Genomic DNA, 24,205 nt, shown 5'->3' on the forward strand with positions numbered 1-24,205 from the left:
GGCAAAGTTTTACAACTTTTGAAATACAAGATCTGCTTCATTGGATGCCAATAAAGTAAGAAGCCAGTCACCCTCGGGCTAGCGTTCTGCGGCTGCTACCAGCAGAGAGCTGGCTTCCATCGACCTTGTTCTGACTCCAGCCTGATCCATGCAGGCCCTGTGCTGGCCACGGGGACCCAATGGAGAGAACTCTGTGTCCCCAGAAAGTTGACCCCCCATGCTCAGAAGCACCACCCTGTAGTCGCCCGACTGGGTCCAGAGTCAGCAGGTCTCTTGACCAGAAAATTACTCAGTGTAGCCTCTCCATAGATTTCACAGACGGACTGTAAATAATTCCATATGCCCTCGAGTTTCTTCCTCAGTAAGGAGCTGGCTGGGGGCTCTCTGTGAGGTGAGGACTCCCTTAGGGAGCGTTAAAGGGAACACAAGCCCCTTTCTTCTTGTTTCAGCATCGCCCTGTGTGTGTGATGGACGGGAGCCCCACAAGAAGGGCGCCGAGGCTCGGGACGGTCCAGCTCAGGGCTGCCTGTAAACGTCAGTGACCCTGACCTCATTCTGGCCGAGCCTCCTCAGGCCCTTGTGACTGTTCGTCTTCAAACTTCTTCTGCATGAAATGGGCAGCAAATCTGTCTCTTCCCATAATCACTTAATCCGATCTGGAGTGATTTTAGCAAAGTAGGAAATGATTTGCTTCCTGTTTGAAGGGCAGCATCATGAGAAATAACCGCTGTGAATCGTGGCTGTTTATCTCTGGCTTAGAGAAAGCGCTGCGTCGTGATAGTTCTGTGACTAATGGATCCTGATGCACAGACTCGCTTGTGAAAAGGAATCTCTTTTACTTCACAACTGAGAGAAAACGCACAAAACGAGACCACACACACCAGGGAGTTGGCCCCGTGTTTCAGTCGGGTGGGAGCAGTGGGCTGCTGTTGAGACCCTTCTCAAGAGTGCAGCCGCTGTGCCTGATTAGACCTGGGGTGTGGCATGTGGTCCGGGCAAGCGGAGCCCTGGCTTGGCGGGCAGGTAGAGGCTTGCTCTCAGGGGTGGGTCCTGCCTGTCCTGCTGCACAGCCCTCCTGGCTCCCTGTGCCTGGGCCGTCAGCCACGTGCCAGCGTAAACCGGAATTTAATGCTCTGTCCATGTGAGAGGTTTGAGAACTCCCCGATCGGTGGCAAACGCACCCACTTTTGAAGACGGCACCGGAGACAGGAGCAAGGCCCACGGGTTCTTTAGTCGATGTGTGTGATTGTGCCATATTCCACGAGAGTTCAGCTGTTGGGAGTAATTGGTAACTCGTCTGGACCCTCGTGGAGAGCTTGCAGGCTGGGAACGCGTATCACTTTTCCTTTTAGACAGTCAAACCACAGGTTATACTAAAAAAATGAGGACAGAAGTCCAGCACAGCAGTGTTTTCTCCTCAGCGAAAACACAGGCTGCATTAAAACCACATGTTGCTGAGTGCTGGCAGGAACGTAGATCACGACATGAGGCCTGAGCCTGCATGAACGCGCCCCCCTGCGCACAGGCCTGTCTTGCCGAGGGGCGGCCCCGTGGCACTTGCTCAGGGTCTGAGATGAGGGCCCCCGGCAGCAGCGTCTGTGCTCAGACCCGGCACTTCGGGGCAGGAGCCTGAGCCCCGAGCTGGGGCCCAGATGGCATCTCGTCGTGGCCAGAAGATTTTACTCCCAGGCAGGCAGAGAGTCACCCGCTAAAAATGCTGGGCGGTGGACACGTTTGAAGCAGTATCTCTCAGCGTCCAGAGGGCCTTTCAGACCTAGACAACTTGTAATTTAAATCTGGAAACACTTAAGAAAAATGGGGAAAGCCATTCTTTTCAACTTGTGAGATTAGAGTGAGTTACGTGGGCTGGCAGTCTGCAGAAATAAGCCCTGTGCTCGGGGTGCAGGCCCCAGGCGGGAGGCTGGTGGAAGCGGCCCTGGGGGCGGCCTTCTCCACGGTGGACACAGACTCAGCTGGCCTGTGGTCCTGGGAAGATGGGCCCTTCCTGGGGCTCAGCCCAGCCCCCTGTAACTCACGCCAGGCTTCCGAGATGAGCGTCAGGGGTGAGCAGGCTCTGGGGCCCAGCGCAGATGGAGCAGGTGAGTGGTTGCCGCCTTCCTCATTGTGACCTGGTCTCTCGGTGCATCTTGGGGGCTGTGTTTCCTGATGCCTGTGTCCGGAGCTGGGTGGGGACTGCCCCAGTCTTTCCCTTTTCTGCTAGTTTATGGGATCCCAGGGGTATCCTCCCGAGGAACAGGAGGAAACTCATGTTTTCCATCCAGCCATCACGCTGGATATTTCACAGTGAATGTATGGAAATCTGTGCTCAGTGCACCAGGATGGCTGATAAAGATACTTGACCCTTTGATCTGACTTATTTTTGGATTTTCCACTTGAGGTTGGAAGCGCAAGACCTGGTGTCGCTCTGAGATGCTGGGAAGCTCAGATGCAGAAGGAAGAGCCTGCGGGGTGGACACAGATGGGGCGGGCCCTGGGCTGCAGCCGTGGGCCAGATGGCCTGTGCCCCCAGGGCGCCTGCCCTCCCATGCCTGGGCATGTCCCTGGGCTGATTCTCACCATAGCTCTCAGACGTGGCCCCCACGTGGCACGCGGCCTGGCCGTGCACTCCGGAGGATGTCCTTGGGCCCCGAAGTCTGTCCGTGGCCCATGGGGGTACCACCTGACTTACCCTGTCCAGGAAGTAGAGTCCGCATTTCACCACGGTCAAGCCCGGTGGCTTTTTGGAGCCTCGGCCTCCTGGCTCCCTGGGCGTGGAGGACACCCCACTCTTCCCGCCAGGTCTGGCCTCCCCTCAGTGACCCTAGCGCCCTGACAGGTGCCCGCCTGGAGCTGCCTGCCCTGTGAGGCCCCTGCAGCCCGGCCGCCCACATGGTGCCTCTGCTGGGCGTCTCCAGGGGCCTGATCGCCACCCTGCTCTGTGCCTCCCCGCAGACGTGTCCAGGTGCGTGGCCGAGAGGAAGTACACCCAGGAGCAGGCCCGCAGAGAGCTGCAGCAGGTGTTCATCCCCGAGTGCAGCGAGGATGGGACCTACAGCCAGGTGGGCGGCCTCTCCCGGGGCCAGGTGGGCGGCCTCTCCCGGGGCCGGCTCCGCCCTCCCCTCGGGGCGGAGCCTCCCTCCTCGGGGCGGGGCCTCCCTCCTCGGGGCGGGGCCTCCCTCCTCGGCGCAGGCGCTCCTGTCCTGGGGAGGGGAGCGGGTGTCCTGACTGCTCAGTGCCGCGGACTCCCTCTCATGAGATGCAGGCTGGTGGGGGATTAGACTCTGAGCAGAGACCGGCCAGCACCACCGGCGTCCAGGGCAAACACCCCCAGCTCCTTTCATCCCTTAGATCCGGGTCCAGGGCACCCCGGGGCCCTTTGCCAAGTGTCCAGACACAGCCCTCAGGAAGCCCTGGGCCTGCTGGTGCCGTGGGAGGAGCAGCAGGCCTGGTGGACCGCGGGCGCCGCAGCGGGCACTGACCGCCCTGTCTGTCCCCGCCGCAGGTCCAGTGCCACAGCTACACGGGGTACTGCTGGTGCGTCACGCCCAACGGGAGGCCCATCAGCGGCACCGCCGTGGCCCACAAGACACCGCGCTGTCCCGGTAGGTCTCGTTCAACTTGTGCAGCGAACCCGTGACTCACGCCGCTGGCTGTTTGCCGACTGTCTTATTAATGTCTGCTTGTAACCGCAAAGGAAGTCAGTTTAGGTGGGATTATGGGGAATATCAGGATACATTTGCATCACTGGACAAAGCCCAAAATATTATGAGATCTTTGTTTTCAAGAAAGCTTAAACGAATGGAAGATCTGGTTCTGAACCACCATAGGTTACGGCAATTCGGGACTCGTAATTTTTAGGAGTGGCCGCGAGGACTGTGGTCAACAGCAGAAATGACCACATGTTTTCGTTGGCTGAAAGAAGCGAGTGTTTCTGGGTTTGTATGTATATGATTGCAGAGAAAGAGCAGATCATTCTTCACAGATCCCTTTCCAGATGGTTCGTTTGTGTTATTTTATTACTTGTAAGTGGGCTTGATGTACTGAAGGTAATCACACTGGCAGGAGAATAATCTATACAAGGGTCTGTTTTCCATTAATAATTTACCAAATGTTATAAATGATTCAGATCATTTTTGTTTGAAAATGGTCTGCAGCTTGAGTTTTGATTAATTGGTGATGGAGACCTGTCAGACCATTTACCAAGACGTTTCATGATCCATGTGTCGTAACTATACCAGATTAAGCTTACTAAGGAAAAACACATGTTAGGTAACAATGCAAAACATCTTCCTGAATTTTTACATAAAATGTTGAGGCATTTGTACTTAGAGTTTACTTTCAGGCCTCTCGTCTGTTTGACGAGCAGGCATCTTATAATTAGAAATTCTGCCCATGGTTCAGACGTTTATACCAGGAGCCAAGTCACTGGTCAGAACTCATAACTGCTTCACCATGATGACACACGTAATTAACAGTAACACAAAACCTAATATTTTAAGTGACTGGTCATCACTTAAAAGCCAGAGGGTGTGCATAATGTGGAATTAAATTATATTTATTTTTAAAACTGTTTTGTCATCCAATACCTAAAAATTGCTGAAAATATGTTTTTAGTGAGCTAACATTTGCACCTAATAATTCTTTTACAAACTCATGGAGTAAATGAAAGAGAAAAAATTAGCATAATGAATTGTCCTCTGTGTCCCTTAGTCTGAAAGATGCTTGCAAATGCTCATTTCATTTCAACCAGGTACCAGCATTTCTAGTTGCATTGAGCCTTGTTTTATGAAGGAGAAATCAGAAGACTTACCTGTTTCTGTGATGTTATTGACACCTTTTGAAAAATTAAGTAGTGTCTGAAAGCACTTTCTTAGAAAACCATGAGTGAAATTGGCCGGGTTTCTTATAATTTCCCTGTAATACTTCGTTTCTAGAATCAAAACACCCTACTGTTCATTTGCATTGACTTTTCCAACCAGGTGGCAGCCACATTTTACTGTATAGAAACGTTCTATTTTTTTCACTGTCCATGTGGATTTTTTGGTTCAAGGGATGGGTATGGAAGTAAGATCCTTCCCGAATCTGGTGTTTATGGCATGGAAAATGCCACGGGGGCAGGGAGGGGTGTCTCTGAGGACATGTGCTGTGTGGGTGGGGCAGGCCCCTTGGAGACCTGGCTCCTCCCTGCAGGAGCGTCTTCTTTTTCACGTCTGTGGCTGGGTTTCGCAGCTTGGCTAGAGTTATGGAAAGATTCTCTCAGCCCCCAGCTGTATTCGCACTTTTATTCGGCAGAAATGTGGGTTGGGGAGCAGGTGCCCGTGCTCAGAACACGCGTGCAGACCATGCAGGGGAGTTTGGGGAGGGCGGGTTGCACACGCAGAAGCACAGTTTATGATGGGCTTTGGCCTGATGTAGCAGAGCTTCTTCCCAGCTGTTGATACCGCCTCACCAATCACGTGGAAGGATGTGGTGACGGGCATCACTTTGCTGAGACTGTGCTTAACACTGGGCATGCCCGCTGCTCAGGTTCCATCCACACGCCCTGGGAGCATCTTTCTCCCTCCCCTGGGATGCTGGCTGACACCTGCTCTGGTTGGCATGCCTGGTCCACTTTGTAGAGGGCAGACGTGATTTCCGTCCAGTTTATCATGATCAGGTAAATGCCAGCATTCAACAGTGGTCTTTGGCCCTGGAGTTAATACCACACTTACAATAGAAGCACTTACTCCAGAAATTTGAAGATCAGAAAAAGGTATTAAAACTTAGCAGTAAACACTAAAGTTCACTGAGAATGTATGTGTGTGTGTGTTCTGAATGGGTGCAAACACAGGCAGCAGTCTGTGAGGAGGGCAGGGAATGTCCACTCATGGCTGATTGAAGTGGAGCAGAGGGGCCCACCTGCCATGTCCCCTGGGCCCACTCCTCCCCAAAAGACCTTCAAACCAAAGGATTATTTTATTTCACAATTATGTGCTCCTAAGTCATTAATGCAAAGCACCCAAATTCTTATGAATCAATAAGAAAACTGGAATAATGAGGCAATCTAGCAGAAAAAGTCAGAAGTCTTGAATGGCCAGCATTTTATAAATGAGGAAACCCTAAGGACCATAGCTCAGTTGGTAAAGAATCTGCCCGCAATGCGGGAGACCTGGGTTCGATCCCTGGGTTGGGAAGATCCCCTGGAGACAGGGAAGGCTACCCACTCCAGTATTCTGACCTAGAGAATTCCATGGACTGTGTAGTCCATGGGGTCACAAAGAGTCAGACACGACTGAGCAACTTTCAGAAATAAAAAATGACCAGTGAGCAGAGGCAGAGATGCTTGGGCTGTTAGCACAGACCAGGGAGCTGCTCACCGGCCTCCCGGGAGACTCCCAACGCGGGGAAGGAGCTACTCCCCCCTCCACGGTGGCTCCTTGTGACCCTGGGGCCCCTCACCCACCTTCGTAAGCTTCCCAACGCGGGGAAGGAGCTACTCCCCGCCCCCACGGTGGCTCCTCGTGACCCTGGGGCCCCTCACCCACCTTCATAAGCTTCCATCAAGTCAGCCCACTTCCTTGCCTGCTGTCAGTCAGGAGCTGATGGATGATCGCACAGATTTTTAGGAGTGGACGACCAGCCTTGTCTTTCCTTGTGGCTGTGGACTCAAGACTCTCAATGGAGCTCAAGCTGCAGGAGGCAGAGGGCTTCCCTCGAGAGAAATCAGCCCCTTTAGCCCCTGGGGACACCTGCTTCCTGGGATGGAGTCATTCACTGGGTGAGACCCCTGAGGATGTGATCAGAGCCGTCCCTTCAGTGAATCGTAGTGGTCCTTCCCATGGGTCTTGTCCTTCAGAGAACACTCGCTCCACCCTCCCTCCCTGGAAGCCCACTCCTCATTTCTTACTGATGACCATTTCTGCGAGCAGCCCTCACCAAGCATTTGCTGGGCCAGGCGCCCACATCTGCTCAGAGCTCTGCTGACACCCTTGTTGGGGGCCTGCGAGTTCTGTGCAGAAGCTGCAGGCACTCGGGGAGGGGGCGGCTCACCGTCCAGGAGAATGGGGGTTGGGGGAGACGTCTATAGAGGAGGGGGTTCCTGGAAAAGAGGGGCATGTTGGCCGGCACAGGAAAGGGGCAGAATGGTTTCTCTCCCAGCACTTATCAGCAAGGAGATCCAACCAGTCCATCCTAAAGGAAATCAGTCCTGAATATTCATTGGAAGGACTGATGCTGAAGCTGAAGTTCCAGTACTCTGGCCACTTAATTTGAAGAACTGACTCATTGGAAAAGACCCTGATGCTGGGAAAGATTGAAGGCAGGAGGAGAAGGGGACAACAGAGAATGAGATGGTTGGGTAGCATCACCAACTTGATGGACATGAATTTGAGCAAGCTCTGGGAGATGGTGATGGACAGGGAGGCCTGAGGTGCTGCAGTCCATGGGGTCGTGAAGAGTTGGACGGGCTTCCCTGATGGCTCAGATGGTCAAGAATCTGCCTGCAATGCAGGAGACCCGGGTTCGATCCTTGGCTTGGGAAGATCCCATGGAGAAGGAAATGGCAACCCAGTCCAGTATTCTTGCCTGGAGAATCCCATGGACACAGGAGAATGGCAGGCTACAGTCCATGGGGCCGCAAAGTGTTGGACCCAACTGAGCGGCTGAACAGTAACTGCCTGTCCCTCACTGTTTTTGCTGCTGAGTTGGGCGGGGAACGTGAGGAGGGCGGAAGGCCTTCCCCTCTTCTGGGCCAGCTCTGGTGACCCTGGGAGACATTCAGGACCAAAGGCTGCTCTTTGAGCTGCATCCAGACGCCTCTCTAGCCTCGCTTGGCCTGACAGCAGGCGGTCCTGCTTGCGGCTTGGAGACAGTTCCCCCAGCCCTGCTGATTAGCCCCCGGGTCTGCAGGGCCGGGGCTGGGGGAGGTCACTTGCTTCAGGGATGCTCAGAAAGGTGCAGCCACCCCCAGGGAGCCCACGGAGTCTCCCTCCATCCTTGGTGCCACTGCGGGCCTGGGTCTGCGGGTCTCCATGCAGCCACAGCTGACCGGTAGTTCCTCTGTAGGAGTTTTCCCTTGTTCTTCCTTCTGAAGGTTTGAAGACCCACATTGCTGGGGGCAGAAGATGAGCTTAAACACAAAGGGCTTCTTTCCCAGGGAGGATGTTTGTAGCCGGCTTGCCCTCGATTATTTGGAAATAGCTTCGGGGGTTTTAATCTCGTCTTCCTCTGCAACAGCGCACCTGGGCCAAGAGTTTACTCCTGGCAGGGGTACAAGGCAGCTGAAGACACTGGAAGCTGAGCCTACATGCAGGAGCTCTTCACATTACAGTATCCAAAGAGTCTCCCTGTGTAGCTCAGCTTGACATTGTGTTTGAACTAAGGCACCTCAGCTTGTGGAAGAGATGAGAAACACCCATGACGGGGCTGGCAAGTCTGCCCTGACCACCACCCACCCCTCTGTAAGCTGAGTCAGTTGTAAGGACAGTGTCTCCTGCGAAGTGGAAATCTTGTTCAACCGGCCATGGCCACGAGGCATGTTTGAGGAGGTCTTCCTTCAAGTGTAGAGTTTTAATGATGGAAAGCCGCCTGTGAGTTTGCCATGCTGGCCACTGCTTCTCAGACCGACTTCTAAATGTGGCTTTTGAAAGACCCGCTTATACCTGACAAAGAGTCTTGGAGTCTATTGAATAGCTTTTCTATATATTATTTACATGAATTGCACTACAGTCTTTGGGTTTTCCCATCAAGCCTAAAGTTTTGGCCTCTATCTGAAATGGTAGAACTGCATGTTTGTTTGAATATCTTTTTGATTTCTGAAAGTTTTCACTTTATAAAGAGAAGCTGGGTTTTTTTTTTTTTCATGAATGAATTTCCTGGCACTAAATTAAGGGCCCTGCATAGCTGAGGAACTTGAAAGAAACATCCAGAACAATTGAATTCCCCAATATTGAAATCAGCAACACAGCTGTGCTTCTGAAGTGTCTCTTTATGAGAATTCAAGTGCACATTAAGTTGCTTGCTGAATGGAAAAGGTTACAGATCAGAAGGAACATTTTTTTCCCTCAAAATGGCTTTTTCTTCAGGCTTAACAATTCTCTTCCTGAAAAATGATAGTTGTCAAAATAAAATATTTCAATAGCTATTGGCAAGGAAATGTGAAAACAAGCAATGTAATAAGAAGTAGAAAGTGTACTGAGAGTGGGGCCCGCTGTTCAAATGGACGTGAGCCCCGGGGGTGGGGCGGGCTTTGCTGCCAACCTGTGTACATTTCACTAATGAAGCCGTACTTCAGAGAAAAATATACATGATTTTACCTTCTAACACCTACTGTTAAGATGACTTTTGAAGTATTAGGAAATTTACGTCCAAGATGAGAAAAATAATAGCAATTTGATATAGACAACATGAGCTATGCAAAATTTCCGATAAAAGCTCCAGATTGTGGACATTTCAGAACACTGAAGAATTTTTAAAAAAATTAAGTCAAGCATTCAAGGAAAAGAGCACAGTGTGTGGCTATTGTGCCAAAGAAGCCTGAGAAGCCTGTTTCAGAGTCAGCATAAGGGCCTCCTGGTGAGGTTCTGACCGGCGCCTGCCAGGAGGCAGCTCTGCTTGAGGCAACAGGTTGGCCGGGCCTGTGCCTGGCGTTGGTGCTGGGACCGTCCATCTGTCTGTCTTTTCCTTTCCAGTTTAGGCTGCTTTTGCCTTATTTATCTACCTGATGGGCAACATTTTGGTATTATTATTTTTCCTCTCTGGAAAAATGTACTTTCTGGCATCTAATGGTTTGTATATAATCAACTTTATTATTGTATTGAATATTTCAGTATACATTTAATTTGGTGGCTAATTTATTATCACTTCCTTCATTACTTTAAGAGTTTTCTATAAGCTATCCTCTTCACACTTAGGCTATAAATGGATTTTTCTCATATTTTTTAATACTTAAGAAAACTTTATAAGATAAACTAAGAAGTCTTTTAGAACTCACTGGTCCCAGGCGCTATAACTCTATACAAAGAACAGTGGGTTATCTCTTCCAGAGGTATACCATATCTCTGAATTAAAAGAAATGTATGTATTTTCCTTCTTCTTCTTCTTTTTAAACAAACAGTACCTTTTTTAAAACAGCACCTTTTAAATATCAATAGTCAAACGTTACAAAGATTTATGAAACTATTGATCATGAATGACCTTTTTGCAGGAATGATACTAGTGTTTGTTTTCTCTGGCCATTGAAGTATGTTACATTCAGACATTAAAGTGGACACTGATGGAAGGTAAATGAGAAATAATGTCTAATTTTTTTAAAAATTGTGATTTCCATATTTCCTCTCTTACCATCTAGAGAAGGGCATTCTCAGATGGGGGACATTAGGGCGCTCAGCTCAGGGCTGAGCCCAGCATCCCTTTGATCTTACGCTGTCTCACCAGGAATCCCGGCCACTCAAAGGCAGCATCCCTGGGGGAGAGGGAAGCCCGAGAGGAGGGCAGCCAGCGCCCTAGCCTCTCCCCTGCGGGGTGGGGCTCAGGCCCCCGTCCCACCCATCAACTTCTCAGAGGCTCACGGTGGGGAAACAGGCCCGCTTTGCTTGCATTCTGCGACCACAGCAGTGTAAAAATAGGAAAACAGGAGACGTTGCGGTAGGTCGAGGGAGCCGCCAGGTCTTGACAGACAAGCTGGAGACAGGTTCCTGGTAACAGAAAGAATCCATTAATAGCAACGCTGGTAATAACATCTGCAGAGTGCCCAGGCCGAGCCCTTCTCCTTAGCTCTGGAACCTAAATTTCAGTCCATAGAGAGCTGGATAGCAGACTCCAGGGCTGTACCCCAGAATTTCTGATTCAGGGGGTCTGGAAGGGAGTCCGAAGTTCTGCCTTCCTGACCAGTTTCCAGGTGAGGACGCTGGTCTCCTGGGCAGTGGGGCACCTGCTTGAGAGCCCAACCTTGCAGTGCCCTGTCCCATCCCTGGCTGAGGGACGTAAGGCCCGGCTCGGTCTGTCCGCGAGGAGGCTTGACTGTCCACTGGGGCCTGTTGTGGTTCCCGCCACCAGAACGTGACCCGTGCTGAGCGGGAGGGCTGCCCCGAGTCCCTCAGGCATCTGGGAGGGAAGGTGCACTTTGGGCCAGCAGGTGATGCTGAGAAGGTGGAGGTGGCTGCAGGGACTCCCCACGCTGGTGGGCAGAACTCACCCTGGGGCACCGGGTCTCAGAGGGATGCCCATGGCTCCTGGCACGGGGCCAGGTGGGCAGTCTGCAGGGTTCTGGCCCGAGAGCCCCTGCGTTGGCTCCAGAGAGGCACATACCTTTGACCCGGGCTGGATGCCCATCCAGAGGATGGATGCCACATCCCCAAGGACACCAACTTCAGTGTTGGCAGAGGGAGCAGGGCCCTGGCGCCCAGTCCAGCTCACCCTGCCTTTGCTGCCCTGTAGGTCAGGCTGCTCACCCACTACCTGGCTAGGTGCACTTTCTCGGAGCCCTTTCCCCCACCGGCCTTGGAGGGTGACCCCAGGTCACAGCTGGGTCCCTGGAGTCTGGCTCAAGGGTTTAGACTCTGGAGGGCAGGATCTGTGTCAGGGGCTCTAGGGAGTGAAACTCTGGCTTCGTGGGCGATTTCTGCCAAGGGAGAAAGCTGGTGAGGATGCAAGTGAACATCGAAGGCATCGGAAAAGTGGGGTGGGGGCGTCACGGGCCAGTGTCTCAGCCTACTTGGCTAGTGCAGTCCAGTCAGGCAAGGCGAGGGCAGCGCTCAGCCCTGGGGCTGCACTGACGCTGTCTGCAGGCAGGTGGAAGGTCCGCGTGGTGCTGATTTCCTGGCTCCTCCGCTGCTTTGACACAAACGTTCACTGAGCTGCACCCCCATCCACTCTGGGAGGTGACCGGGGAGACAGAGCCACAGTGATCTATCAGACGTCACCCTGGAGGCTGTCACTGTGCATGTTGGTCCGGCTGCATGATGACCCCCAGCGCCCCACGGAAGGCCTGCAGGAGGCGGGCTGCTTTCCAAGGACTCTGACTCTGCCGTGGCCTCGGTGCCCAGCGCCCGCCCCTCCCCTGCGGGTTCCTGCCTCTGCGCCCCAGCCCCTGTGCCTGTCCACAGCTGAGAGTGGGCGAGCAGGTCTGGGGTCGAACAGAGCCGTCAGAGCACCTGGAGGTGTATGACCCTTCAGGCTGGGCTCAGGCAGTCCCCACGCTGGTCTCTGAGAGGCCGTGGTGAGAGCCGCCTACCGGCCGTGTACTTGCAGACAGCACACACAGAAGGACACGGACATGGCCGAGACGCTTCCGGGCACCAGGTGTGCCCTGGGACCATCTCCTCCCGGGCAGGTGGTGCATTGCTCTGCCTCGTGCCTTCCTCCTTCCCTTTTCCTCCAGGAGGTCCGCCCCGACTGCTCAGACCACGTCAGCTCCTCTGTGGGCTAAAACTATGGGCATGGACTCCAGCTTTGCCATTACTGGTCAGGGACCTTGGGCTGTGAGGCCACTCTTGGAGTCTCAGCGTCCTCATTAAGAGGCCTAACGGGGGCATGCACTTCAGGGTTGCTGTTGGCGTTAGAGGACTTAGTGTGTGCGTGAAGTTCATAGCACGATGACCAGCACACAGCAGGAACCGTGCAAACAGCCACCACGTACAGAGTCCTCGTGTGAATTATGTGAGTGACTTCCGCCTGATGCCTTTCAGTCCAAAGGAGACGGGACTTTCTGTGCTGCATCCCCTGAGCATGTTGAATAGCGAGTGAGTGAAAGCGGCCTCAGAAAGGCCAGCGCACGTGGTGTCCTGCCAGTGGCGGCACATTTTGGCCACTCACTGAGTGGAGACAGGGATGCTCTTTGCTGTGAGCGGCCGTCGCCCCCTAGATGCGCAGGCTGTGCACACGTGGAGGGAGGCTTCGAGAGGAAGCACAGCACATGGACCCACGCGTGTCCTGGGATAGTTTAAGGCAGCACTCACTGAGGGCCCTGTGCGTGCCGGTTCCTCTGCGGGCTTCCTGCCGCCCGAGAGGCAGGTAGTCCGCACGCTGCCCTTTCAGAGATGAGGAGACTCGGCGTCGGGCAGGCGGGCACACCTGCCAGGGCGCAGAGCTGGTGGGTGGCGAGGTCCGTCCGTCTCCCACACTCTCCCTGCTTCCCGCAACGCCCGGCCTCCCTCTCTCCACGATCATTCTTGGCACCCGCAGCGGGTCCTGCCCGGAAAGTACGAGGCAGGGCAGCCAGGCAGCGGCTGGGACAAGCCGGGACTTCCTACCCTGGAGGAAGGGCCTAGAAGGACGGTAAGACGGGGCTTAGGTGCGGAGCTTCATGGCCCTCTGTTCCCGAGAGTCCAGGGTCGGCAGTCCCAGCGGGAAGAGAAGCTCCTCCAGAAGGGAAGGGGAGCCGCCTCGCGGCGCTTCCGGTCCCCTCCCCGCTTCCCGCGTTCCCCTTTCTTTCCGTCTCGCTCGCGCTGCTCCTTTCTTTCCGTCCCCCCTTCCCGCGTTCCCCTTTCTTTCCGTCCCCACTTCCCGCGTTCCCCTTTCTTTCCGTCCCCTCTTCCCGCGTTCCCCTTTCTTTCCGTCCCCCCTTCCCGCGTTCCCCTTTCTTTCCGTCCCCCCTTCCCGCGTTCCCCTTTCTTTCCGTCCCCTCTTCCCGCGTTCCCCTTTCTTTCCGTCTCGCTCGCGCTGCTCTTTCTTTCCTCTCCTCCTTCCTTCCTTGCTCCCTCTTTCTTCCCCTCCCCCTCTCTGGCTGCAGCAAAGCCACGTGACGGTGCGACTCGCTCCTGGGATTCCAGAAAGGGATAAATCACGCGGCTTGTTTAACTCTGCTCTGAAGGGCCATCCATCGCCTGCTCAACAAGTGCCCGCCTGCAGCGCGCTGACCTCATTAAACCCTCTGACGGCTCCTCTGCCGCACACATCACAGACGCTCCTGACTTAGTCATTTCCAGAGTGCGTTTACTGCTTGTGAAAGGAGCTGTCTTAGACCACCAACTCTCTCAGCAAACACTGCACCTCCTCGGGCTGTTTTGGCAGCACGCTGGTGTTGCTGAGTGTAGCTGGACTTGAACCAAGGGCTCGGGGACTACAGGCTCATTATTCTTTCCCTGAACCATCGACGGCTCCTCACATTGTGTTTCTGTGGTTTTCTCCACCAGAAATGCATACCCTAATTGCTAAAAAAGCCACCCTTTTAAAATAGCGTTTAAATGGGATGAGATGTCACAAATGGAAGGAATTCAAACATGTCCTTTGAAATAGGACTCTGCGGGGCAGAGTCTTCTTCTCTGAAGGTTCAGCCAACCAGCCGTGGTCTGCGGAGCTGTTTACTGCCATCCACGCTCGTGTTTCTAGGCCCCTTTTGCTGCACTTCCATCCTGGAACGTCATCTGCTCTTGGGAGTTCTTCAGCAAATTCTTACCTCCAGAAAAACGTAATGTAAGAAAAGAGTGGCTTTGTGGTTCTGGGTTCCTGGATTCCACTTTGCATCGCAGCTTTGCCATGAGGAGCGCGATGTTCAGCCACCCCGGGTCCTGGAGGACAGGGTACCAGGGAGCCGGGGTGGGATGGGGGAGGTCTTTCTGTCCAGAGGCAGCTGGACTGGAAATCAGTGCCCTGCTGGCCTCACCCCCTAGTCCTGTGCGGCAGAATATTTGGAGTGGGTTATCAAGGGACACTTGGTGCTATGCTAAAATTATTTCCACCTCTTAAGAACAAGGTAGAATTAACTTCATGTGGATTTAAGTGAACACTGGTTGAATCTGGAAGGGCAGCTGATGAGCAAGCCATGACACTGGTTGGTTCAGAGAGAGAAAGGATGCCTGAGGGAGGGGATCTATACTTTCTAAATGTGGTCTTCAGACCTCAGACGCCCATCACATTGTGAACCAGCAGCTTGGAGACTTCAGGCCCTAGATTACAAAAATATTATCTTAATTCAATTGAGATGCTCCCTGGGAGTGGGGGTGGGTCTTCCAATTATTATTTGGGATGTTTGCATTTAGCAGAATAGTCAAACCTACATAGTCGTATCCAGAAATATTATCGAAATATTGTCATTTCCCAGTTGGCACAGGTAACATTTTTTTAAGTCACTGGCTGCAGAAACACATGGTAACAGTAAACGGCAGCTGAGAAACCTAAGCCTGGTAACAAGTCTGGGTTTGTAGAGAGAGGGTACGAAGGGAGAACCGAGCAACACGGGATCCTGGAAGCTCTGAGTGGCCACACGGGGAGCCCGCTTTATGTCTCTGGGGACTCTCACCAGAGGGGGAGCCCTGAGTTTTGCCCCTGGAAAGCAGGTAACATTTCACTGTGTGGTCCCAGCCACCGCTGGGAAGGTGTGCAAACAGATGGACCAGGAAGATCCTGGTCCTTCTTATCTATCAACCAGGCGCATTTCCGAGGGCCTGTGATCCAGGCGTTCTGGAGGGGCAGCCTGGATGGGAGGGGCCGTGGCTCCTGCAAACCCACTCAGGCCACGTGAGAGTTCGCTGGGGAGTCTTGCTCCTTCCTGCAAACCTCCTGACTACGCTTCGCTGAGGGTGTGGGGGCTGACCCCGCAGTGCCTCTTCTGTCAGTGTTTGGGAAGGGTGAGCCGTGCCCCTGAGTTATGCCCTGTCCTTCAGGACCTCTGCCCACAGCCAACTGCTCATGCATTTCCCACTGCAGAACCGTCATGGTTCTAAGACAAATGTCCTCAAGTTTATATCTTTAGTATAAATGCGGATCTGTATTTCAAATTCCAAATTGAAAAAAACAAACAATGAATTTCAAGTTTTACTTCATGAGATGTTTTATCTGCATAGTCTAGCCTTGCATATAACTAGGGTAATTCTGAATGACTCTGGGTGGGATGTTCTGAAGTGGATGGCAGATAAACACCAGATGAATGTGGGACAGAGCTTCTTTATTCCTTGGAGAAGGTGTAATGATGATGAGGAAAATCTTGCTGCCGTAACAATGGCCATCTAGTGAGGAAGACAGGACCGTGTCCCTATTCGTAACATGAACCTTTCAGGGCAACGTAATTGTTAACATGCTGTTATAAGTTACTGAGTTAACGTTCTATTTCCTGTTCTCCCCTTATGAAAAAACGGTTCCTCAGTTTTCCGTAAGTCAGAATTCAGCAAAAGCCAGAGATTTTTATTGATTTTTAGTTGCAAAGCTTCTTATTTTAAAAGTTTTTTCAAAATCTAATTCACTGTACTACCTCCACATGATGTATGTTAAAAAGGTTCTTATGATATTTTTCAGGTGAAGAAACTGCTGTGTTTTGTACCTAGAGAGTCTCACATGCGTCATAAGCCAGGCAGCCATAGAAGGAGGAGCTAATATCATGTTTCTAGTTTTGGGCTGTGGTTTCAGATGACAGAATCACCCAGGGACCTGGGTAGCTTGTATATGTTAACTAGAAAAAAACAAAAAAACCCTGCAAATTAATCAAAATGGAATAGAATATCTGCGTAACAATTATTGGTGACCATTTGAGAGCCAAGAATAATTTCATCACTTATTGTCTCCTTTTAGGTTCCATAAATGAAAAGGTGCCCCAAAGGGAAGGCACAGGAAAAACAGGTAACTATCTTAAAATGAACTTCCTTGATGTTTTTTGATGGCGAATCCGATCTGTGCCTGAAAATAACCCCTCAAGTTAAAACGTCAACCTATATCAGTGGCGGTGATGATACATGAGAGCTGCAGCAGGCTGTTAATTATTATTTATTCAGCAAGTGTTTATTCAGCCCTTACGATTGCTGGGACCTTGCAGGTGCCGGGCACGTGACCCGCTGGGTGGCCCACTCGTGTCCCCATCAGGCCTTCTCGGGGCTCGTGTTGGGGCCACTTGAGGATGGAGTTAGCTTCATCTCAGGACCACACCTGGGCAGAGGACTCCAGTGCTGGCGCGAGACTCTAGCATAGCAGTTGAGGGCGGCACTGATCGAGACATGTCCGCTGCTCCTCGTAAGAAAGAGGGGGACTTTTTCCATCTATGACAGTCATCTCTTCTGGGGCCAGTGCCCACGAGAACCAGACGGAATAGTGAGGGTTTCCTTTGGAAAACACCCTGCAGCTGCAGGTCCATCTCTGCTGGCCATGGCCTTTGTCCTTCGCTCAGCTGGCATGGGCTTCCCTTGTGGTTCAGCTGGTAAAGAATCCACCTGCAATGTGGAGATCTAGGTTCGATCCCTGGGTTGGGAAGATCCCCTGGAGAAGGGAAAGTATTCTAGTATTCTGGCCTAGAGAATTCCGTGGACTGTATAGTCCTTGGGGTGGCAAAGAGTCGTCGGACGTGACTGAGCACCTTTCACTTTCACCTTTTAGCTGTCACCTGTTAGTCCCAGTGACACATTTTCTGTTTTCATCTGACATCGATCTGTGAATTCAGAATTTAAGATGAAATAAAATAATGTACTCACATCTTGGGCTACCACTTCGCAGGCTAGTGGTAAAGAACCTGCCTGCCAATGCAGGAGACATAAGAGATGTGGGTTCAGTCCCTGAAGAGGGAAGACCCCCTGGGGGAGGGCATGGCAGCCCCCTGCAGTGTTCCTGCCTGGAAATCCCATGGACTGAGGAGCCTGGCGGGCTGCAGTCTACTGACCGCAAAGAGCTGGACACAATTGAAGTGACTTAGCACACACGCTCCCATCTTAGGCTCTTAGGGAGAGGGTTTCTGTTCAGGCAGGAAGGTGATGTGATTGCACAGTGTTGGGGTTTGGGTCTCTGAGGTGCTGGGGGGCATGCTGGTGTATTTTAGAGAAGGGGAAGCATAAATGTTCATGGTTAGAAGCAATAATGAAGTACTGAAAGAATGACGGAGGGAAATACCATTTTGGGGGCTCCCTCAATCCAGCTCATGGGAATACAGGTCGATTCCACTGTGGAGATAATATATATGTATATCCCTTGGGAATTGGCATGTAGGCTCAGAAACAGATTTAAGGAAAGAACACATTGCTTCTACTGAAACCCCTTGATCTATAGACGTGCCTGTCCAGGGAAATACCAAAAATAAGTAGCAGAGCTAGTTTATCAGGAAAGTGAGATATTTGGCAAGCTGTCCTGGAGGCAGAATGAAGGGCACTCAGCTGTCGGTAACCTCACATCTTGTCTGAAGCTGAGCCCAGTAGGTGCGGAGGCTCCTTACACCAGGACAGGCTCTCGGGGGCCTGAGCAGGGTGGTGGAGGCCGAGGGTCACGCCGCAGGGGGCTGAGGGCTGAGACAGGGATGTGGAGGCCTCTGGTGTTGGCATTAGGGGTGGGGGCAGGAGGCACCTGTCCTTGTCCCTCAGGGACAAGCCCCTCTTGCCTTGGTTCTCAGCTGAGAATTCAGACTGTCCCGGGCCCAGGGATTAGGGCTGCTGGCCCCCAAGGGATGACCTACTCAGGCCTCAGCAAAAACCTAGAGCTTTAAACGGGTCCTTGATGGACGTTAACTGTCCTTGATGGCTGTCATTCCAAAGGACCTTAAGTATGCAAAGACGTTTTCTCAGTATGTTCTGTTAAGACTCTCAAATATGCTAAACATGTTTTAAATATGTTCCCCGTTTTATTCTTGGAAGACTACAGAATATTCGGGAGCAAAATCCTCTTAGTTTATTGCTGCTGTCATTAGTAAGCTAGGGTATTTCAAATCAATGATGCCACATTTAGTCAGCATTTTGACAGATGGTGAGATTTTTTTTTCAAGAGATTGTTAAAGAATTTTTTAAAATACTCTTTTTGGTTTTCCCCTGGAAAGAACTTATGGGAAATCCCAGTTTTCCTCTTCAGGTTGCTGGGTACTGATGAGTCCCAGTCCACTAGATAAGCCACACGGCCACCCCTCCACTCTGTTAGCACTCGCGGAATTGTGATCCCGAAGTTATTAAACAACAAAATCACACAAGTACACAAGCCTGGGGGAAAACACCAGGATGGTTCTTAGGAGCCCCCCTCCGTGTGCACTGTTAGAGCATCCCTGACTGGGGGCTCCTTGTCTGGGGGCTTCGAGAGGCTTGGTTACCAGAGAACCCAAAGGGTACTTTTCAACTAAGTCAATAAAGACTGTGTCCTTGGGATAAGGTCCTCAGCAAATGGCGCAGAATTTTCTTACTCATGCCCCTCCCTCTGAACTCAGGCACTTTCCCCCTGTTTCCCGACCCCATCCCTTACCCGACCCCCACCCCCGCCTCGCAGGAGGCCGGTGGTGCTGAGACCCGGGGCACAGTCCAGGCCCCCGTCTCTGTCCCCGCCTTCCATTCAGAAACACAGGGTGGAGCAGGGGTCAGGCCCCCACCCCCAGTGCTGCCGCCCGCCCCTCGCCCATCTGGGGGGCTCCCAAGGTTCCCACCCAATGTCTCCCCAACCCCCGTGGGTCTGTGCTCTGGCGTCCTTGGGGCCACGTGTCGGGTTGTGGTTTGGTGGATCGTGGGTCTGGTGCCTGCGGGGGCCGCGTGCGGGCTGTGGTCTGGAAGATCGTGGGGTGGATGCGATCTGGAGGGTCTGGTGCCTGCGGGGGCCGCGTGCGGGCTGTGGTCTGGAAGACTGTGGGGTGGATGCGATCCAGAGGGTCTGGTGCCTGCGGGGGCCGCGTGCGGGCTGTGGTCTGGAAGACCGTGGGGTGGATGCGATCCGGAGGGTCTGGTGCCTGCGGGGGCCGCGTGCGGGCTGTGGTCTGGAAGACCGTGGGGTGGATGCGATCGGAGGGTCCAGCCCCTATGCACACTTACCTCACTTACTCTCATAATTGTAGTCTCCTTGCAAATCTTTTCCGTTCTGAATTCAGATGATGCCCAAGCTCCAGCGCTGGAGACTCAGCCTCAAGGAGATGAGGAAGGTGAGTGTCTGCTGGGAGCCAGGTGGGGTGCCGTGGGCCTGGGGGTGCGTCACGGCCTTGTGCTCAGACTCGCCTGGGACGGGCTGGGTTTGCCCTTTTCCAGCTTTATTTGCGAGGCTTCGTGTCCCTGCTGAGGGCCTCCGCGTGTGCCGTGGGACTTTCACACAGCACACACAGAGGCCTTCACGTGGAAATCTCTGAGCTGACGTTTTATCATCTGGATAACATGAAGGGTGTATTTCCAAAGCTGCAGAAACATATGCGGTTTCCCTGCCCATCCTTCACATCGTGTGATTATCACACGTGGTGCCTGAGACCAGCCTTGTAAAGTGGCAAAGATGCGTCAGGCTTATTAAGTTTCGTGTCAAGGGAACGATGGCTTTCCCACTCCTGGCCTTGAGCACACTGTTGTAGCTGTTTGCCTCTGTGTCACCCATTCTCGGGGCAAAAGGGATCAGGTCTGAAGGCCAAGTGGAAGGAGCGCACACAATACATAAATCGGAGGTCAGAAGTGCTTTGCAAACAGCAACAGTGACAGTCATGGTAACTGACTTCTGTCTGGCACTGGATGCCACGCGCTCTATCACCCGAGCTCCCCAAGCCTTCGGAGCCCCGTCTCACAGACGACAGTTGCCCGAGATCACAGAGCCCACAGAGGGCAAGGGTGCCTCTGGCAGCTGGTCGGCTTCAGTGTGGTTCTCGGACGAGTGGGATCCTGACCGCACTGTAGATGCTCGGTCGCATTTGTTACAATTACTACTGCAGGTCTGTTCCCAGATGGTGAAGGCGAAACTGTATTTTACGTGTCGCACTTGTATTGAATCTTTCGGGCTCCCCTGGTGGCACAGCTGTAAAGAACCCGCCTGCAACGCAGGAGACAAGGGGTCGATCCCTGGGTTGGGAAGGTCGCCGGAGAAGGGACTGGCAACCTACACTGGTGTTCTTGCCTGGAGAGTCCCATGGACGGAGGAGCCTGGTGGGCTGTGCCCTGGGGTCACGGGGTCGGGCCAACTGAGCGACCAGAACAGCACAGCACATTGCATCCTTCACCTGAGTGAAGACCTTGTGTGTCACCCAAGCACCGTCTTCACCACACAAGGGTGTGTTTTTGTACTTTGGGGCTTTTTGCCAAAACCTCTTTCTTTCCAGTGGAAACTGTCTGGACTCACACTGCTTTTGTTTGAGCTTTTGGGTGAAGAAAGGAAAGACATATGCTGAAGCTTTCCAGAATGCGCACTTTCATTCCCCTTGTCTCACGCACATACATATTCTGCTTTTTAAAAATGTATAATGTGTATTTACTGAGCATATTGACTTCTTTGCGATTTTAGGTTGCCTGCTGAAATCTTTGAGAGACTTTGTATTTTCATGATGAATTAAAATAACTATTGTTTTATTTTGGTTCAATAGATGTTGCATCACGGTACCCCACCCTTTGGACTGAACAAGTTAAAAGTCGACAGAACAAAACCAATAAGAATTCAGGTAAAAGGGGGACCTATGTGATTGAGTTAACAGACCTAGAAAGTGGCCTTGTTTTCTGGAGGTTACCTGCAGAGCACATATTTTTCTCTGGTCACCAATAAGTCATGCAAATAATGCTGTGGTTTGCCCATCAGAATATAGTTCAAATTTGGGTGTTTTATTAAATTTGCTAAGTTATAGAACATATTATAGAATTTTAAAATTTTTTCTCAAATTAATCTTAACGCGTTTTCCTATTGCGTGAAGATGTTAACCTGTACATTTCTCTTACAAACTTTAGAAACTGAATTAGTTTTGTACAGTCTTGTCGCTGTATTTCCAAAGGTTATCTAGCGTGGTTTGCTTCTGTGCATATAGATCAGTGCATGGAAATTAATTCAAACACTGAAAACTTCAGATTTACTGGTGGATCTTGAAATCCTCTCAGGGAGAGTTGTGTGACAGTGCTTAAATGTCATTTGAAATGTACGTTAAAAAAACACAATTTTGATTGTCAGTGAAAAGCTATTTGGGGGTTGACAGAGTTAGTTCTATGTAAGTTCAGAGAACAAGTACATTTGTGTTTCACCTGTCACCTACTGTCACCAGGTTTTCAAGCTTACGTGACCTGTCAATTATAATTAACTAGTAAAAACACTGCAGACTTTCAGTATTTAGTGGAACAGAAAATAATGTTTCAGGAAATTCTAGTTTACATAAGTTATACTGCACTATAATTTGATTTAAATCAGCCTAAACGTATAGAACACAAAACAATGACATTGAGTTGATTTATAGACATGGGGCATGAAATTGTGGGATTACATCTGTGTTTAACCCCAGTGTCCAGGAACGTGTTCTTTCTGAGGGTTTGAAGAAAGTCAGCCCTAGGTGGTGAGATGTTAAATACAGCACTTACTTTATTAAGTTTAGTGATGAAGCGGCAAACAATCATAGGTTTTGTGTAATGACAACCATTGCCATTGAGATTTCAGTGTCAGAAGAGTTTCATCTGTGTTTAACTTAAAAGATACTTCTACTGATAATCTTCTTTGGTAGAAGTAGACACATTTACTTAACAAACAATTTGTGACTCTTTGTTATTCCATGTTTTTAAAAATGTGTGTGGTTTCTCTGTACTGATTTCACTCCTTTGTACAAGAAGCCAAACAGAAAATGCTTTGCTTTTTTACTCTTATGTTTCTCTACGTCAGTTAAAAGCACTGTTTCTGCTCCCAGAGTTAGAGCTAAAATGACAGAATAAGACCTATGTTACCAAACAGGAGCACAGCCATGCGGAGTGAGGGGTGCCCTGAGGACGTGGTCACTGTGGTTCAGAGCGTAGAGTGAGAGTCGTCTGGGGGAGGGACCTCCCACAGGGGAAGCGAAGTACTCCGAGCCTATGAACATTCGCTTGTGCAGGCTCTCAGTAAACGTTTCTTCTGTGTTCCACAGTCGCTTTGATGACGTAATTGCTTTTTTATCTAAAACTAAGTCAATCAAGAGGTTTCCCATGTGGCTCAGTGGTAGAGAACCCGCCTGCCACGCAGGAGACCTGGGTTCCACCCCTGGGTCAGGAGGATCCCCTGGAGAAGGAAATGGCAACCCCCTCCTGTACTCTTGCCTGGAGTGGACAGAGGAGCCTGGTGGGCTACAGTCCGTGGGGTGCAGAGCTGGACACTGAAGCAGCTGAGCACGCTTGCATGCATGCTGAAGCTTGGGAAGGTCGAGCTGCTCCCCCACCCCGCACAGGCCGTGGCCACGGACGAGGTCTCAGCGTGCCCTCGAGGCCCAGCCTGGCCGAGGGCACCGGTATCCGCTTCCAGAGGCTTAGAGCAGGCGATGCTTCCCGCAGGGCAGAGAGTGCCAGTGTGGGGCAGCGGGCGTTTGGCTTCATTATTTATTGTACGGTCCAGGTTGGCAGAGGAGCGTGTCTGCTTTCTCTCTCTGCCCGCGGCTGTTCCGAACCTGAGTCTGAGCTGAGGAGATGCCCCCCTGAGACCTCTGGAGGTGGCACCACAAGCCCCAGGGCGCTGTGTTGGCCACAGACCAGGTGAGACACACGTGGGCCGCAGGGCCCTCGCTGATGAAGAAGCCGTGGCTTTAGTGGTCTTCTCGTTTGTGGTCTCTGTAAGTTTCTCATGTGAGCTGGAGCTAAACTAGAGGCCCCAGTTTTTGCCATCTCCGAAACCCTCCTCCCACTTGGAAGAAAAACATTTCTCCCTTCCTAAGCGATTAAAAACAGCTCTGTTTTCCATCCAAGAGAGGTTCTGTATCTCAAGATGTTCCACAGTTTTATGGGACCCCCTCCGTGGAAACATCTTTCTGTTTTATTCAGGGTTGATAATTTTTGTTTTATTGCGCATATTAAAATTATGGCCAAAAGATGATTATCTTTTGATTCTGCTTTAAATCATGGTAAATTGCATTCCCTGGGGGAAAAGAGCACTAATTATATTTTTCTTCCTTTGTAAGTTTTAAAACATTACTTCCTCATTTCCCTTTCTACCCCATTCTTCAAGCATGACCTTACAGAACATCAAGATGCAGCTGCATTCTTAAGTTATAAAGTGTCGGTCTTTTGAAGATATTAAGATACCAAAATAAATCAAGTAGCTCCTTTTCAAGGTGAAGTCTTAACATGTATTACTTACAAATATTATTAATAACTAAACTACTAAAATGTACATGATGATTTACCCAAGTTTCCTTACGATAAAGGGGAATTTTAACTCCAATCACATTTAATTCTTAGATTTCAGTATTGAAACACTGGTTAAATAATCAGGATGCAAACTTTCAACGTTAAGTACAGAAAACAGTAAGGAAAGTATGCAGATTGTTTCTCAGTTGGCTGCCAGCACGCACCGGCTTTATACACACGCAGGCCTTTGTTCTATCACCGTGTGGAAAAAAAGGGGTTTCAACTTATTTATTCTCTCGGTATAAATGGAATTTAATCCATCA

General features: G+C 51.3%; 1 protein-coding gene across 3 annotated transcripts in view; it reads left to right on the forward strand.

The window, feature by feature from the left end:
- SMOC2 (SPARC related modular calcium binding 2) overlaps positions 1 to 24,205 on the forward strand; it is a 156,715-nt gene that overhangs the window by 53,403 nt on the left and 79,107 nt on the right. Inside the window, exons 3-7 of one of the 3 annotated variants that reach the window (XM_055433167.2) lie at positions 2,953 to 3,059; positions 3,503 to 3,602; positions 16,483 to 16,530; positions 19,691 to 19,774; positions 21,185 to 21,259. In XM_055433167.2, coding sequence (XP_055289142.1) covers positions 2,953 to 3,059; positions 3,503 to 3,602; positions 16,483 to 16,530; positions 19,691 to 19,774; positions 21,185 to 21,259 — 414 coding nt within the window. The remainder of the gene's footprint in view (positions 1 to 2,952; positions 3,060 to 3,502; positions 3,603 to 16,482; positions 16,531 to 19,690; positions 19,775 to 21,184; positions 21,260 to 24,205) is intronic. The other 2 variants (XM_055433169.2, XM_088840911.1) reach the window with 2 other exon arrangements.

The sequence above is a fragment of the Moschus berezovskii genome, chromosome 10 (genome assembly GCF_049115385.1).
Source record: "Moschus berezovskii isolate FMDL1 chromosome 10, NW_MosBer_1.0, whole genome shotgun sequence".
Taxonomy (NCBI): Eukaryota; Metazoa; Chordata; class Mammalia; order Artiodactyla; family Moschidae; genus Moschus; species Moschus berezovskii.